At 40.3% G+C, this 17,430-nt stretch overlaps 1 protein-coding gene across 3 annotated transcripts in view; it reads left to right on the forward strand.

Annotated features, from left to right (window-relative positions):
- Nucleotides 1-17,430, forward strand: part of AK4 (adenylate kinase 4) — a 93,412-nt gene that overhangs the window by 69,590 nt on the left and 6,392 nt on the right. For all 3 annotated transcript variants that reach the window (XM_055402147.2, XM_088835358.1, XM_055402148.2), the window contains 2 exons: nt 12,965-13,137; nt 16,206-16,324. In XM_055402147.2, the coding sequence (XP_055258122.1) occupies nt 12,965-13,137; nt 16,206-16,324 (292 nt within the window). The remainder of the gene's footprint in view (nt 1-12,964; nt 13,138-16,205; nt 16,325-17,430) is intronic.

Genomic DNA, 17,430 nt, shown 5'->3' on the forward strand with positions numbered 1-17,430 from the left:
TCTTCTTGCTGTCCAAGGGACTCTCAAGAGTCTTCTTCAGGACCACAATTTGAAAGCAATTATCCTTCAACTAAAAATTTTTAAAATTCAGACATACTTTAAATATTAAGACATGGTTTCTCTGTATTTGTGCTTTTCTTCTCATACACTTTCAGATGTACTTATCTCATTTGTTTATGCTACTTACTTAAAAGTCTATAAAGTAAGGCTAATTTTAGATGTTAGGGGAGCTTGCTTCACTAACTTATGAACTAGGTGTCTTGGGAATTTGGTGAACTGAGACAATTCATTGCAAAACTCCATCCAAAGCATATGAGTTATAGTTTGCTAGTTTAATTAATATTGTACACTTACTTTGAATGTGGAAGAAGCATGGACTTGAGAGTCGGGTCTGAATAAGTAGTTTGTAGTCTTCAGTATGGAGAAGGAAATGGCAACCCACTCCAGTGTTCTTGCCTGGAGAATCCCAGGGACAGGGGAGCCTGGTGGGCTGCCGTCTATGGGGTCACACAGAGTCGGACACGACTGAAGCGACTTAGCAGCAGCAGCAGCGGTCTTCAGTAAGCAAAATTACCTCTCCTGGATTCTTTTTTCTCATCTGTACAATATGTATGGCATAGGTTTGCAAGGATTGACTAACAAATGTAAAACTTGTAGTGGGATTCTGGAACATAGTAGGTGGTCAGGTGGTAGATATGTGTTCTTATTTTCAGTATCAAGATAATTTGATTTGATTATTATTAATGTAAATATACATAGGCAAACACTGATACAGATGTTAGAACTTAAATGTTGAGAAAATTAACAAAAATATTGTCATTCTATTAAGGATCAGCATATTTACCCCTCATTAAGTATACCTGGGGAAAGCCTAAGTAAATAAAATCACTCATCTTCTGTTAAACCTTATCTAGTAATCTAAAACAAAACAGTATAAAAAGCTGTTGATTTTCCTATTAGTAACAAGAAAACTCAGATTTTGGAAGGATGAACAAGTTGATTAGGGTTAAAAATAGAAGGTGGTGTTGAAAAAAGCAGACAGTTTATTTTATTATTTTTTCTCAGGGCTGTACTGTGTATCTTGCAGGATCTGAGTTCCCCAAACAGTCCCTTGGTAGTGAAAGCACCAAGTCCCAACTACCGGACCAACAGGGAATTCCCACAGATGATTTACTTTTACTTTTTCATATTGTTCTTGTAGAAATTATTCATGACCATAAAACATTCAGGCCATATGAAAAAATGCAAAGTAAAAGCAACAAATTTTTCCTGAAATCCCATTAGCCAGAAATAACAAGGGTTAGCAATTGCAGACCACATTCTAGATACCTCTCCATGTACATAATGCAGGTAAAACTCTGTAAGAATAACACCATACTTTACATACTTTTTAAAAATGGCATTTAATTTTACTCAAATTGAACTATAGCAAAAGCTAAAGTGAACCCTAAGGAATTAATACTGAATTTCAGATAAAAACATTCATCATCACAAGGGACATTAATTCCCATGGAAGCCTCTTAAGATTATGAAAAGATGAGATTGATATATGTGTTTTTTTAATCTCACATTTCAAATTTAAACAATATACTTACATTTTCTGCCATCTCTTCTCCCTTTCCTCCCAATTTTGTTAACATTTAATGTGAAAATTTATTATAAACTTCTCTAACGTCCCATTTTTCAGTCTTACAGTTAAGAAATTTTAATGAATTCTGTGCATTCATTCCCCCCCATACTGCTCCTGTTTATTTTATTTTGATTAATCTTAATCACTGAATATACTAGAAACTATTGAATTATACACTTTAAACAAGTGACTTATATATGAATAAAACTGAGCTACTTTTTAAAAATTTTTATTGGGAGTATATTCTTGATTTAAGATGTTTCTGCTATGCAGCAAGGTGAATCAGTTAGTTATACACCTACATATGTCCACTCCTTTGAAAATTCTTTTCCTACATGGGTCATTACAGAGTATTGAGTAGAGTTCCCTGTGCTATACAGTAGGTCATTATTAGTTATCCATTTTATATACAGTAGTGTGTATATGGGAGAAGGCAATGGCACCCCACTCCAGTACTCTTGCCTGGGAAATCCCAGGGACAGAGGAGCCTGGTGGGCTGCCGTCTATGGGGTCGCACAGAGTCGGACACGACTGATGCGACTTAGCAGCAGCAGCAGCAGCAGTGTGTATATGTCAATCCCAATCTCCCAGTTTATTCCTCCCCTGCTACGCTTCCCCCTGGTAACCATAAGTTTGTCCTCTACATTTGTGACTCTGTTTTTGTTTTGTAAATAAGTTTATTTGCATTATTTTTAACACAGCTTTCCCATTCATCATGTGGTTTACTGGGTTTTATTGAATGCCTCTCTTCCCTTCTCCGCTGCCCTCCTGGCAGAACAGCTCCCGAGGTGCTATATTCCGTGAATTTTTATGTTTGAACACATCTCCTTATTGTTAAATGATTCAGCTGACTGTGATATTCTGCAGTGGTCCTGTGTCCTTTGCAGTCGTGTTTCATTGTCTTCTGGCCTGGATTATCGCGTTTGACTTTTTTCCCTTTTGTGAATACGGTTTCTTTTCTTGTATAGACTTTCTGAACAATTATTTCTTCATACTTTAAGTAAATAGAACCTCTCAATATTGATTTTGTTTTTCCTTATATATATAGTGTGTCCTTTTGATCTCCAGTTCAGTTCTTTCCTTTCTGGAAAGCTCTCCTGTATTATGGGCATCCCTGGTGGCTCGGCGGTAAAGAATCTATCTACCTGCCAAATAGGAGACATGGGTTCGCTCCCTGGATCAGGAAGATCCCCTGGAGAAGGAAATGGCCACCCACTCCAGTATTCTTGCCTGAGAAACCTCATGGACAGAGGAGCCTGGTGGGTTCGCAAAGAGTTGAATACGACTTAACAACTAAACAACACAATTCCAGTATTATATCTTTGTGTTGGTCCATCTGTTCAGTTTTTCTATTATATTGGATGCTATATTCTTTGTCTTTATTGTATTTTGTTTAAATTTTTCTTGCTGCCATGTTTCCTTTTGCCTTCATTCCTGTTCAGGGCACAGGAGAACAAATCTGCTTATATTCCATAACTATCTTATAATTTCTTTACCTTTTGGTTCCATGCCTGCTATGCTCCAGGGACTTTGTATTCACTATGCCCTCTCCCAGCAATACCCTGCCCTCCACCCTCCCCATCCATGTGCATCGCTGCATTCACATCTCAGATGAATCCTTCGTGTACCATCCTGTCTATCCACGTCACTCTTCCTTCTTACCTTATAATCATGTGATGTTAGATATATCTCTGCATTTTGGTGCTTCATACTTCCTTATGCCCCCACCCCAGGTATACGGCTTAGAAAGCAGAGATTGCATTCGTGTTGTTCATGGTTGTATTGCCAGTGCTGCCCACTGTGTTTGCCCATAGAAAAGGTTAATAAGTATCTGTCTGATTATAGAACGTCTGGCCTGCAGCCTACAGCTAAGCCTGTGTAGGGGATCCTTGGGGCAAAAATGTGGGATGTGGTGAAATAATTTACAAATTCCTTTTGTTTCAACTGAGACACAATGGGACCAATTTTTCCCTAATTTGGTCTAGAGAATGAGGAAGCAGAATTCTTAAACAGAAGAGCCTTTAAGCAAAAGTTTTGCAGATGCAGCACCTTCCTCAGTGCAATATACATCTTCCCTTACTGGGAAGAGGGCTTAGTGCCTTTAGAATAACTTGTTTAAGAACAGGGATTTCAAGTTAGTCGTTGTCCCACTGATGCCAGAAGATATCCATGCCATCTGGGAATTTCCCCACGAATGCCTGCCTACTAGGAATTCTTTAATTTCAATAAACCATTTCCAAGATCCAAACTTGTGATTCAAAACCAAATTTTCTGTATCCTGCAGTAGATCACTCAGTAATGATTATAGCCTATCTAGGTTTTTAAATCATTTACTGCTAACCCATAAGTTCTTTGAGATCTGTACCCACTTCTTACAAATCTCTAAGACTCGAGGATATATAACAGGAGTCCAAGTGTCCCTGGAAGATCTTAGTGAGCAGGAAGCATGCCCTCAAGCACTCCTGGCGCAGAGGGAACTGTGAGCTCACAGAGTGATAGGAGGTAGCATAAGCCCCCTTTGCCAACATCTGGAGCACAGCTGCTTCTTAATCTTTTCACCATCTGTTAATACAAATTGGCTGAAATAGAATATGGAGGTCTCAGATATGCATGCAAATAAATATTGTGTAAACAGATAAGATACGAGAGAGAAAAGTCCATCACAAAACAGATTTGGATGGTGATTAGTTTTAGGTTAATACTAAATGGGTGGTGTGAATGCCCCACTGGTTAGGGGAAATCGTGGAAGAATAACTGACTGCTTTCAGCTTTAATCCTTCAGTGATTAATTGTAATGAACAGTTTGTGACCTGATTCTTATTTTCCCGACAACTGGGAAGAGATGGGTGGTCAGAAGCCTCCGTGTTGGCCCCAGATCTTACTGGAGGTAGGAAGGGGCCCTGAGGTTGCTTGACCTTTTTGCAAGCTGCTGACCCAGGCGGATGTTGAAAGTTACCCTTCAGAAGTGCCGTTTTATTTCCATCAAGTGGAGGGCTTTCTCTTCTGCCTGGGAATGTGGTGGTGGACTCTGGCTCTGTGCCCTTCCTCTGGAGTGAATGCAATCCAAATTAGAAAAACAGAAATGTCCTAGTTCCTCTAGCCCTCCGCTTGTTGCTGTGACCCCTCCTGCTCCAGTTGCCCTCCCCCAGGCTCTTGGCGTGGCTGAGAGGGGCTGGGGTCAAGGCCCAGTGGCCAGCACTGCTGGGGACATATTACCAGTCCAGAATTTAGTGACATCTCCCTGCACCTAGAACATCTTTTGGGGAGGTCTAAAAAACACGGTAAGCAGTGATGCAACACGACTGCTTCTGGGAGACATTTAACTGCTAACACTTCTGCTTTCAGCATGTGCGGGCTGTTTGAACAGGACAGAGCAGCTTTTCCAGGCCGGGTTTTGAGATGAGGTAATCCCGTTGGGTTTTGAGATGAGGAAATCCCATTGGGTTTCCTGGATGGTGCAGTGGTGAAGAATCCACCTGCCAATGCAGCAGACGCAAGAAATGGGGCTTCGATCTCTGGGTTGGAAAGATCTGGAGAAGGAAATGGCAATCTACTCTAGTATTCTTGCCTGGAGAATCCCATGGACAGAGGAGCCTGGTGGGCTACAGTCCATGGTCTCACAAAGAGTTGAACATGACTGAGTGACTGAGGATGCACTCACCCAGGGATCCCATGAGGTAGGTTTTTCGTTCTCCTGATCAGAAACCATACAGCAGAAAAGTCTCATGTGTAGTTAGAGGGAGGAAAGCAAGCTTTCTGTGCTTAAACATGATGCTTATTTTATTTGATCTGTTGGACTTTCTGGTTTCCTCAACAGTGGAATATATTCACTTGGAATAGCCTGATAAGGAGCTGGAATACTGCTAGTCATTTAAAAGCATGTCTTTGAGGATTACTTTTAGTAAAAAATAAAAGCATACCACAGTTGCTGTTCTTTCTAAGTGGAAAAATTATTAATGCTGCCACCTGTTGACAGAACTTGAGTGTGCATCAGTCCACTTGGTCAGGAATCCCTGCCTGCCGGGATACCATATCTACGTGGGACTGTATCCTGGGCGTTTCAGGAATAAACACAGCCCCAGCCCTCCGGGATCTTGTAATTTTAATAGGCACCATGAACCAGCATATTTAAAGAATAATGAATATCCATAGCTAGAGTGGCAAGTCCTTGGGCCTGCCTAGTCTAAATCACTTAATTATGTGTTTAAAGACTTTATGTGTGCATTGAAATACTTTCATGTTCAAAATAACTATTCCTATTTAGATTCAGCTTTTCTCTTACAGGACTTCCAATGAATCATGGTTTAACATTCTCTACATTTGTTAATTATTTGTTTCCTTTCAAATCCCAATATCTTAGCAATTCAAAATACTGAGTTGAATCTCATACGAAGAGTGGCTTTCTAGAACAGAATTTGGATGAGTGGATATCAAATGATAATAAAATGTATTCTAAAGTAAGTGCCCACATTTACCCCACCTCCCAAGTCAGCATGACCATCTCATGTTCTGATACAGGGACATCTTGCTTGACAGGTTTCAGATAGTCTTCATTCTATCCCTCTGACTTCATGTTCTTTTTGAAAAATGTGTATAGATGGATAATGATGTCCTTTTAAAAATGGCTTGAAATGTTCTGGTCACGTTGCACCTCTTCTGATATTCTCTTCTGAGAATTACAAATGAATTACTTTGAGGATTTGCTCAGCCCACCTTGGAGACACTGATGTAAATCAATTCAAGGGATTCTGGCGCTACCATGCTGTCTTTTAGAATACTATTTCCTGTTTTATGGCCTGAAGTCTTTTATCTATTTATCCAATCCATTGATTTTGCATTGGGCCTTCTAAGTTGCGGCATGTGGGATCTTATGTTGCGACGTGCAGGCTTCTCTTTAGTTGTGGCATGGGGGCTTCAGAGCGTGCCGGCTTAGTAGTTGCCCTTTGGCATGTGGGATCTAGTTCCCAGATCAGGGGTCAGACCTGCATAGCCCAGAAAAACAGGCTGAGAAGGCTCAACTTTGAAAGTGACCTAAAGGGTGATATTGGAGAGAATTGTAACCAGGCATGTTGACTGTTTTCATTGTTGCCATTGGACTAAATCTCAGGAGCTTTAATGATGGAGCCATTGTTACACAAAATGCTCAGGACCATGTAATATTAAGGCTTCATTTCAATGCTCCCAAAAGTACTAAGTGCATATATTTAAAATTTTCACTTATCACAGGGAAGTTTAAAATTGATTCATAAAAAAATCATCTTTTTCAATAGATTAAAGGATATGGAAATTTATAAAGTATAATATTTTACTTCTTAAATGCCAGTTTTGCTATTAATGAAATTTTGTGTGCTTCCTCTTGGGTTTTTTGATCAACTAATACTCAAGTCATTTTTGGGGTCTGTATATACTAGCTGCAGATTTTCTATGCAGTAAACATGGTTTATATATAAATTGTAAATTTATAAAACAACAACAACCATGCATTCACTGCATTGGGAGGCAGATCCTTAACCACTGGACCACCAGGGAAGTCGCTGTCCTGAAGCCTTAAAGTTAGGATCTGTAGATTGAAGGATATTCATATTTTAATTATCTCATAGACAGATGAACACTGTTCCCCTATTCCATGGAGCCTTTGTTCTTTTGGCTAACTAGAGTGACAGACAGGACCTGTGATCTGGGCTGTCAGCTGTGGCTGAGTTGAGCTCCCTGGTACCTGGGTGGGGACCAGAATGCGGAGTCTGTGTGCTGAGCTGTACCTATGGCAGAGTGCAAAGAGCAACCAGCGACCCCTCAAAGTGTTAGAAAATCTCAGAAGAGGAATTAAATATGGGTCTGAATGTGAGAGCCCAGTAGGTTGGCACTATCCAACATGTTTTTAAATTGTTCCTGGTGAATCCAGCTTATTTTGTACATGATTCCATTTCCCACCAGTTCCTCCAGAGGTCCTCAAAAAACTCAGAAACAGTTCTAGGGGAGCTGAGCAGACTGCCTTCTACCTTCATTAGACAAGGAAAAGTTTAACCAACAAGATGTGAGTTTTTATTTGTTGGGGGAACTGCTCTTCTTAGAGCTGCCTCTTTCCTAGGGCTTTTTTCAGTTCTACCCAAAGGAGAAAGAACAATGTTTTCTTGTCAGGGTAGTAGCTAAGTGATGCTGGAAAATGAGGCCCCAGGGACTGTGACCGAGAATTCAGGTCTTCAAGTGATCTCTAAAAGTCTGTACACACTCATCAATTAAAATGTTGCTAACATCTTCAATATACGTGTGTGTGTGTGTGTGTGTGCTCAGTTGTATCTGACTCTTTGCAACACAATGGATTAGTAGCCCGCCCAGGCTCCTCTGTCCATGGGATTTTCCAAGCAAGAATACTGGAGTGGGTTGCCATTCCTACTCCAGGGGATCTTCCCAACCCAGGGACTGAACCTGTGTCTCTTGTGTCTCCTGCATTGGCAGACAAATTCTTTACTGTCTGAGCCACCAGGGAAGTCCACACTCACATGCTGTGAAACCCCAATTCAGAAAGTCGGTTTGTTTTTGAACTTAATCAAAAGAGAATTTGCTTAATGCATTGATTTTAAAGTCATCAAGCCATTCCATAACAGAAAGAGGGCTACATATTTAGTTTACAGAGCTCAAGAGAGTCATATAATTTCGTGGAATTATTTACAAATAAGGAAGACTAATTAAAGAAGTATGTTCACTGAGTAGAAAACTAGAAGACAACTACCCAAGTATTTGCCCACTGTGTGCCAGGCAGTGCTTCCTTCCAGGGCTAAGGCCAAGGTGTCCACATTGTACTTGGTCTTAGGCAGATGTGATTTGATCTTTTACTCCCTCAAATACCAGGTAGTCATAATCTGATCTAACAGAAATTATGAGAGTCGAAAAAATCTAGTTAGCAGTTTATTTAAAGGCAACATATATTTTTTCTATTTTGAAAACACTTTATCTCAGTTCCCATTGCAGAAGCACCATGAACATACTTCCAATCATAATTTCCCAACCCGTGGGTGCCTTTATGTGAAGGGGATGCTTAGCCAGAGAGTCAATGTGGGACGATGGAGGGGATATAGCTGGGTGGCTATAAGCATAGGAGCTTAGGCTGCAAGATTAGAAGTACCTATTTCTCTGCTGAAGCCAGCCTGAATACTAGATGACAAGAGGACAGCAAATGAGGATGGGAAAGCTGTCTCTTTTGATGCTATCTCTAGTACTGGAAAGGCTGTTGTGCCTGGTGGGAGCATGTGTTTACATTGGGTTAGGCTCATGATAGCCGATGAACTAACTGAGATGTGCTCTGCAAGATAAGTCTGTCCTCACCTTTGCTTGAACTTGTGCTTTCATTGTCATAAGAATAGAGTTGAAATGTGCCCTGGGTTTGGGTCTCTCTGTTCCTGTGTCCCTTTGCAAAGAGATACCACTTAATCTCTTAAGAGATTCTGTAATAAACAACATCAAATTTAAGAAAAGAAAGTTGGGCCATTGGATAATTTCCTTTACTGGAGAAGTTAGAAAAGAAGCCCCAGGGAAAGCCTAGAATAAACTATCTGTAGTGAAACTCCAGTTTTGTTTTCCCAATCCACTGCAGAACAATTCTCTTGCCAAATACAATAGAAACAAATTACTAGAAAAATTGAAAGGAAAAAAACACCAAATTCAAGCCCAAATTTTAGATTCAACAGCCTTAAAATCACTCTGTGGAATTCCTATAAAATTCCTAAATGTTTTTTCTCATTTCTGTACGTACTGTGACCAAGGCTTACACTGGACTGCAGACCAGATGTTGAGTTTAGTAAAATGTAGGTAATGGATTATTTCTCATGGAACTTGCAAAATACTGTAAGCAAGTTCATCAGGGCATAAGCTTTGGAAATAACTCAAGGCCCTGTACTAAGTTACTCATCAGTGTTAATTTTTTAGGAGCAAAATGGTACAGAATGATCAAGACAGAAAAGTCCCATTTCTCAGAGAGTGAGTGAGAAAGGGATAGAAAATAAACATGAATTATTCATAGTGATAAGTAATAGAAAAATTGAAGAGAATAAGGTAGATAATGAGAGGGAAGTGGGACTATTTTAAATATACTAGTGTAAGAAGTCTCCCTAAGGAAGTTTTATTTATACCAATATCTCAAATGATAAACAGTCATGTTCAGAGATCTGTAGGAAGAACATTCTGGGCTGAGGACAGCCAGTGCAAAGGCCCTGAGGCAGAGGTATCTTTGACACAAAGGTAGTGAGGCTTGAGGAGAGCAATACTGAATGCAAGTTGATGTGGCCAAAGTCAACTGTAGGGAAGTGTAGATAAGGGATATGGTGTCTTGGGCAACCCAGAGGTGAAGCTGTGCAAACAGGTGAATTGGATTATAGCTGGGGAACATGCAAGCACAAGGAATCAGGAATTTCATCCATGACTTAGCTCAGACTCCTGGTAATGGAATATGCAAAAGATGATGGAAGAGTACATCATGAAGAACACTGGGTTGGAAGAAGCACAAGCTGGAATCAAGATTGCCGAGAGAAATATCAATAACCTCAGATATGCAGATGACACCACCCTTATGGCAGAAAGTGAAGAGGAACTAAAAAGCCTCTTGATGAAAGTGAAAGAGGAGAGTGAAAAAGCTGGCTTGAAGCTCAACATTCAGAAAACAAAGATCATGGCATCTGGTCCCATCACTTCATGGGAAATAAATGGGAAAACAGTGGGGAAACAGTGTCAAACTTTATTTTGGGGGGCTCCAAAATCACTGCGGATGCTGATTGCAGCCATGAAATTAAAAGACTCTTACTCATTGGAAGGAAAGTTATGACCAACCTAGATAGCATATTAAAAAGCAGAGACATTACTTTGCCAACAAAGGTCCATCTAGTCAAGGCTATGGTTTTTCCCATGGTCATGTATGGATGAGAGAGTTGGACTGTGAAGAAAGCTGATCGCCGAAGAATTGATGCTTTTGAACTGTAGTGCTGGAGAAGACTCTTGAGAGTCCCTTGGACTGCAAGGAGATCCAACCAGTCCATTCTAAAGGAGATCAATCCTGGGTGTTCATTGGAAGGACTGATGCTAAAGCTGAAACTCCAATACTTTGGCCACCTCATGTGACGAGTTGAATCACTGGAAAAGACTCTGATGCTGGGAGGGATTGGGGGCAGGAGGAGAAGGGGACGACAGAGAATGAGATGGCTGGATGGCATCAGCGACTCGATGGACATGAGTTTGAGTGAACTCCGGGAGTTGGTGATGGACAGGGAGGCCTGGCGTGCTGTGATTCATGGGGTCACAAAGAGTCGGACACGACTGAGCGACTGAACTGAACTGAAGACTTAAAGGACATTTTTTTTAAAGTGATATTGGATACAGTCAGGTTTTTAACAACAGATCACCCTGACAAACTGTTTCGAAACAAGATACTACTGTGTAGTTCTATCCCAGCTAAAATTGGAATGAAATTTAAAAGCAGGTCAATCCCTGGAGGGGGAATTGTTCAGTGGCTAAGTCATGTCCAACCCTTTGCAACCCCATGGACTGCAGCACACCAGGCTTCTCTATCCTTCACTATCTCCTGGAGTTTGCTCAAATTCGTGTCCATTAAATCAATGATGTTATCTAACCATCTCATCCTCTGCCACCCCGTTCTCCTTTTGCCTTCAGTCTGAACCAGCATTAGGCTCTTTTCCCATAAGTCAGCTCTTCATTTCAGGTGGCCACAGTGTTAGAGATTCAGCATCAGTCCTTCCAGTGAATATTTAGGGTTGATTTCCTTTAGGATTGACTGGTTTGTTCTCCTTGCAGTCCAAGGGACTCTCAAGAGTCTTCTCTAGCATCACAATTCAAGAGCATCTATTCTTTGGCACTCAGCCTTCTTTGAGAGTGGTCCAACTCTCATATCCGTACATTACTACTGGAAAAACCATAGCTTTGACTAGATAGTCTTTTGTTGGCAAAGTGATGTCTGTTTTTTAATACACTGTCTAGGTTTGTCATAGCTTTTATTCCAAGGAAAAAGTGTCTTTTAATTTCATGGGTGCACTCACCATTTGCAGTGATTTTGGAACCCAAGAAAATAAAATCTGTCATTGAGGCTGAAAGAGGAGAGTAAAAAAACTGACTTAAAACTCAACATTGAAAACACTAAGATCATGGCATCTGGTCCCATCACTTCATGACAAATAGAGGGGGAAAAGTGGATGGGGAAAATATATATATAATTTGGGGTTCAGTTCAGTCGCTCAGTCGTGTCCGACTCTTAGCGACCCCATGAACCACAGCACGCCAGGCCTCCCTGTCCATCACCAACTCCCGGAGTTCACTCAAACTCATGTCCATCGAGCTGGTGATGCCATCCAGCCATCTCATTCTCTGTCGTCCCCGTCTCCTCCTACCCGCAATCCCTCCCAGCATCAGACTCTTTTCCAGTGAGTGATTAGCTAACTGCAAAAAAGAAAGTAATACCTGTGAGTCCAAATTTCAGTTGCAGTTTATTTGCCCACATTTAGCAAAGTAGGGTGAATTTATAAGTTTTGCAGTATCCATATAGTTTCAAAAGCTTCAGTTCTTTTTGAGACTGGAATTTTGCCCATCTTACTGTTAAGGTGCAGGCTTTAGTGAAGGTCTGAATGAAGGGTTGTACTTTAATTGATTTGGATTTTAAAAATGTGTGTGTGTATTTAGTGGTAACCTAAGAATAAATATACTCATAAGCTATTACAAGGGCTTCCCAGGTGGTGCTGGTGGTAAAGGGCCTGCTAGCCAATGCAGAGGATGTAAGGGACTGGGTTCAATCCCTGGGTCGGGAAGATCCCCTGGAGGAGGGCATGGCAACCCACTCCAGTATTCTTGCCTAGAGAATCCCGTGGACAGAGGACCCTGGTGGACTACGGTCCATAGGGTTGCAAAAAGTTGGACACAACTGAAGTTAGTTAGTGCACACACACACACACGAGCTATTACAACTAAAAGGACACAAATATAAATTTGTCACTTTGGTTCTTTAACAGAACAGGAAATGGAGGTGTTACAACTTGCCCAAGGTCACACAGGTAGTTAAGAGCAGAGCTTACACCAGACCTGGGACTAGTCTAGATTTTAGTACTTTTTGCTTTTATCATGTGACTTCTTAACCTTTTATATTCCAAATGCTGAAGCTAGGTTATAAAGTAGCATATTTTCTTCTAGTATTCATTTTATTGATATAGATATAAATTCCTGATTTTTAAAGTTCCTTTCTGGGTAGTGCAGATTTGATTATTCTGTCTCTGAAAATAATTCCAACAGCTAATTAGAATTGGGAAGTGTCTTGCATTTGATATATTTTGTTTTGACATTTAGGTTTTCCTCGAACATTAGTTCAGGCTGAAGCCTTGGACAGAATATGTGACCTGGATCTAGTGATCACTTTGAACATTCCATTTGAAACGCTCAAAGATCGTCTCAGCCGACGTTGGATTCACCCTCCCAGTGGAAGGGTATATAACCTGGACTTCAACCCACCTCATGTACATGTAAGAGTATACAAAGTACTTTCACACATTGACAAGGAGGTAAAACATTTCAGTTGAAAAGTGGGGGAACAATATGAGTAGGCTCTTCCAAAAAGAGCAAGTATACGTAGCCAACAAATATTTTAAAATTATCATTCACTTGTAATGAAGGAATGTAAATTAACACCTTTATTGCTGGTTAGGATTTGGCAACACAGTACTGTTATTTGTATTAGATATATGAAATGTTAATCATCTTTTAGAGAAGCAACCTAGCAACGTACATTAAAATTTTTAAATATATGTTTCATTCAACCCACTTCTGGGAGTACAGTCTATGAAAATATAAGCATTGCATTTAGGTAAGGTAAGGTCATGTACACAGTGAGGCTTATTTTAGTGCTGTTTGTAATGGGAAAAATAAAACTTGAAAACAATACAAATGTTCATCTCTAGGGTTAGCTAAATAAATTTGGCAATAATCACATTTTGGAATATTATGTAGTCAGTAAAAATAAAATTGAATTAGTACTATATTCATTGGGAAGATTTCCCAGAGAAGGAAATGGCAACCCACTCCAGTATTCTTGCCTGGAGAATTCCATGAACAGAAGAGCCTGGTGGGCTATAGTCCGTAGTGTTGCCAAGTGTTGGACGCAACTGAGTGACTAGTGCTTTACTTACTATATTCTTTGACCTAGAGTAATACTTTCCCAAGTGTTGTTAAATGACAAATGCAAACAGCAGAATGATTCCATTTTTGTAAAACCATGACCACCCTTATTTATACATATCTGTTTACATGATTATAAGTGCTCTCTAGCTTCATAACGGAGAAGGCAATGGCAAGCCACTCCAGTACTATTGCCTAGAAAATCCCATGGATGGAGGAGCCTGGTAGGCTGCAGTCCGTGGGGTCGCTAAGGGTCGGACATGACTGAGCGACTTCACTTTCACACATTGGAGAAGGAAATGGCAACCCACTCCAGTGTTCTTGCCTGGAGAATCCCAGGGACGGGAGAGCCTGGTGGGCTTCCGTCATGGGGTCACACAGATTCGGACACGACTGAAGTGACTTAGCAGCAGCAGCTTCATAAAAGTAGGGATACAGATAAAAAGGATCTATGCTGGGCTGCCAGTGTTTGGGGTTAGGACAGAGTAAGGCACAGGGTTAGAGTGAGTGGGGTCCTGTGAGTAGTGAGCATGAGGATGTACAGGGATGAAAGAGCGCCAAAGGCATAGAAGATTGCCCTTTAAAAGACGTTCACAATATAATAACTATGTGTCTGCATAAAATTAAGTACATGTAAAGGTATATGGTTAAAGAAACTTTTGGTTAACTCGTTTAAAGAGTTACTGTTCTTCCTGGTAAAGGCATGAATTAGTTCAATCTGATCATTCTTATTTGCTAATATATAGTATTACTTGTTCCTATCTAAATGTGAAAGGTGTGACTGTTGTGTCTTACTGGTTTAATGTTTATGGACTAGGATAGACTTGAATATAGTCAATAACAACTATTGAAAACTACTTCAAGGGGTTATGTATGGATACCATCTAGTTCCTTAAGTCATCATTAGGTTCTTATAAGTCCTTTTCATTTAGGTTAAGCAGTAGTCTCCTTTTGAAGTCTTCTTTTAAATATGTACGTTATTCTGGAATTCTTTTGTAGAGCCCTTCCATCATTCCATCCCAAAAAACAAGTATGGGGGAAAAATGGATAAGGAGGAAAAGAGGGTTCTGAGTTGGCATTGGAATTTAACACAAATACATCATATTTTGGCCCACCTTAGACTTGCTGATGTAGAGATTCTTGTAGAATTTGAGTTGCTTTCCAAAGCCTGGGTACCCCTAAAAGAGCACTGCAGTTGTAATGCTATTTCCAAAGATAGCAGTGGAAGTACCAGTTTGGGCCAGGTCAGCCAGCTGCTGTGACCAAGCTCCTCTGGGAGAGATGCTGTTGTCCTAGCATCCTTCTGCTCTTTCTGGAAGCAGTGTTGTATTTCTGGGTGCTCTGAAGTCCTGGAAATGACTCCTGAGCTGTGCAGCAATAAGTAAAATAAAGGAGAGGAATGAGTGATGGATCTCCTTCTCCCACCCCGATCTCTCCTGTTCCATCAGGGTAACAGCCCTGTATTACACACATGATAATTATGTGGCTCACCAGTAAATTCTAAGTGTAAGTTATATACTTAAGGCTTTGTGCTGTTTTGGAATTTTAGTGCATTTCAAACTTGCAGCCAATTTTGGATTATCCAGTTGAATGCCTGAGCCTTCTACTCTATGCCTGAGTTCTGCTCTATTCTGCCTTTTGACAGATTGATTTCCTGTGACTATCTGCCTTGGTAGTCCAAGAGACATGGACATGGGAGGTGAAATTCTGAGGTGTCCATTTTGCTTTTTGTATGCAGATATAGCTCCTGGGGAAGTTAAAGTAAACCAAAAAATCAGATTTTCTAGCATTACAGTTTTTCAGTTGCCAGAATGTTTGTTCGTGGTTATTATGGGTATATGATTCATGCCTATTTTGTTCTAACTTTAGATGTCATTATTTGGTTTGCTAAAATAACCTGAGTAAGTTTAATCTTAGAAGAACTACGTGATAGAATTTGAAAGTAGCAAAAACAGGACTGACATACCTTCTCTTTGATTAGTATTTTTCCTAAGGAAGCCATTTGGTTCTTTGAGACATTCATTTTCCATTTTAAGAACTCAAGCTTTAGAAAAAAGCTAGTTTTAGGAATATTTAGAGGACCAGAGTGACATTTTCTAGTGGCTGTTTTGTTGTTGGGCAAAGTGGCATGCAATTTTGAACTATGAATTAAAGGTATCATTTATCAAGCAGTGAAATATGTTTGGAAATATCAGAAGTCTTAAAGATTTAATGTTTCATCTCTTATAAAAAAACGTAACATACTTACTAGTGCTATTTCTTTTTCAACCACCTTCATCATTCTTATTGTCCCCTGGGGCTAACTCATCAGGTAGTGGGAATCAAAGGTGAATGTACGGTTTTTGCCCAGGAAAGTTTTTACGTATGGAATGGCTTGAGCGTTGGCCACACTAGCTGCTTTCTCTGGTATTTGTAGGGGATTGATGACGTCACTGGTGAACCATTGGTCCAGCAGGAGGATGACAAACCTGAAGCCGTTGCTGCCAGACTAAGACAGTACAAGGATGTGGCAAAACCAGTGATCGAGTTATACAAGTGAGTGTGCTTCAGTGTTTCCATGCCACTGGGCTAACTGAAAAGGTGTGGCTCCTCATGGGAAGGACAGTGGGTTGCAGTGGGGTGGTGTTTCTTTAAGCTTGATAAACCTGAAAGGCCAAATACCTCTCAGATGAAATCAGATGAAATGCTGCTGTGTGCATGGGAAAGAATGCCTGGTATTTTTATGCTTAAACTCTTATAAGGACCACAACCTGATCATCTCTGTGTGATTATAAATTTGCATCTAGACATTTTCATTTTCTTAAGCGACTGAAATAATGGTTTACATTTTGATACTCTCACGTGTAAATATATGACTTGGATAGAAGATTCAAAAGGACATTTTGGCTTAGATATGTCTGGAGGGAGTTTAATAAAGAAAAACTAAAGCTATAAACTACAGGTTGCAAATTCAGATAACTACAGGGGCCAGGCAGGTGATGGAAATGAATATCAAACCTGGTGGGGGACATGTCAAGCTGGGCAGTTGGGTGACAGGTGAACTAGACAGCTCCTCTGTTGCTTGAGCCAGTTATCACCATGGAAGCACTCAGGCTAAGTATGGCCAGTGAGCGTGTTTTTCAAAAGAAGCAGAAGTCAGGCTTTCTTTGCAGAAGAAAAGCCCATATTTTATAATATATTGGCAAAAATATTAAAAAAAATTTCTTCTTGGCCATGTCGCACAGTTTGTGGTATCTCATTTCCCCATCCAAGGATTGAACCTGGACCCCTGGCAGTAATCGCACTGAGTTCTAACCACTGGACCACCAGGCAATTCCCTAAAAAAGTTTTAATAGCTTGGACGCCAAACAAAGCCCATGTATGGACTGCATTCAGGACAGCAGTGTACAGCCTCTGCTCTAATCATTGTCTGATCTTGTAGCCCCCAAATAATTTAGCCAGCCTTTAGATATGAAGTTCTTGACCATTTATTAGGATACATCTTGTGTTTTATGATCTATAACAAGGGTTTTAGAGTAGCAAGGTTTGTCACTGATTTGCTTTTCACTGTGTTATTGAGGCAGATTTGGGGTTGTCCCTATAACATTATCATGTTATTAAAGGGGAGAAGAAAAGGTACCATGACATCAAGCTTGTCAGAA

Source organism: Moschus berezovskii, chromosome 4 (assembly GCF_049115385.1).
Source record: "Moschus berezovskii isolate FMDL1 chromosome 4, NW_MosBer_1.0, whole genome shotgun sequence".
In the NCBI taxonomy this organism is placed as follows: domain Eukaryota; kingdom Metazoa; phylum Chordata; class Mammalia; order Artiodactyla; family Moschidae; genus Moschus; species Moschus berezovskii.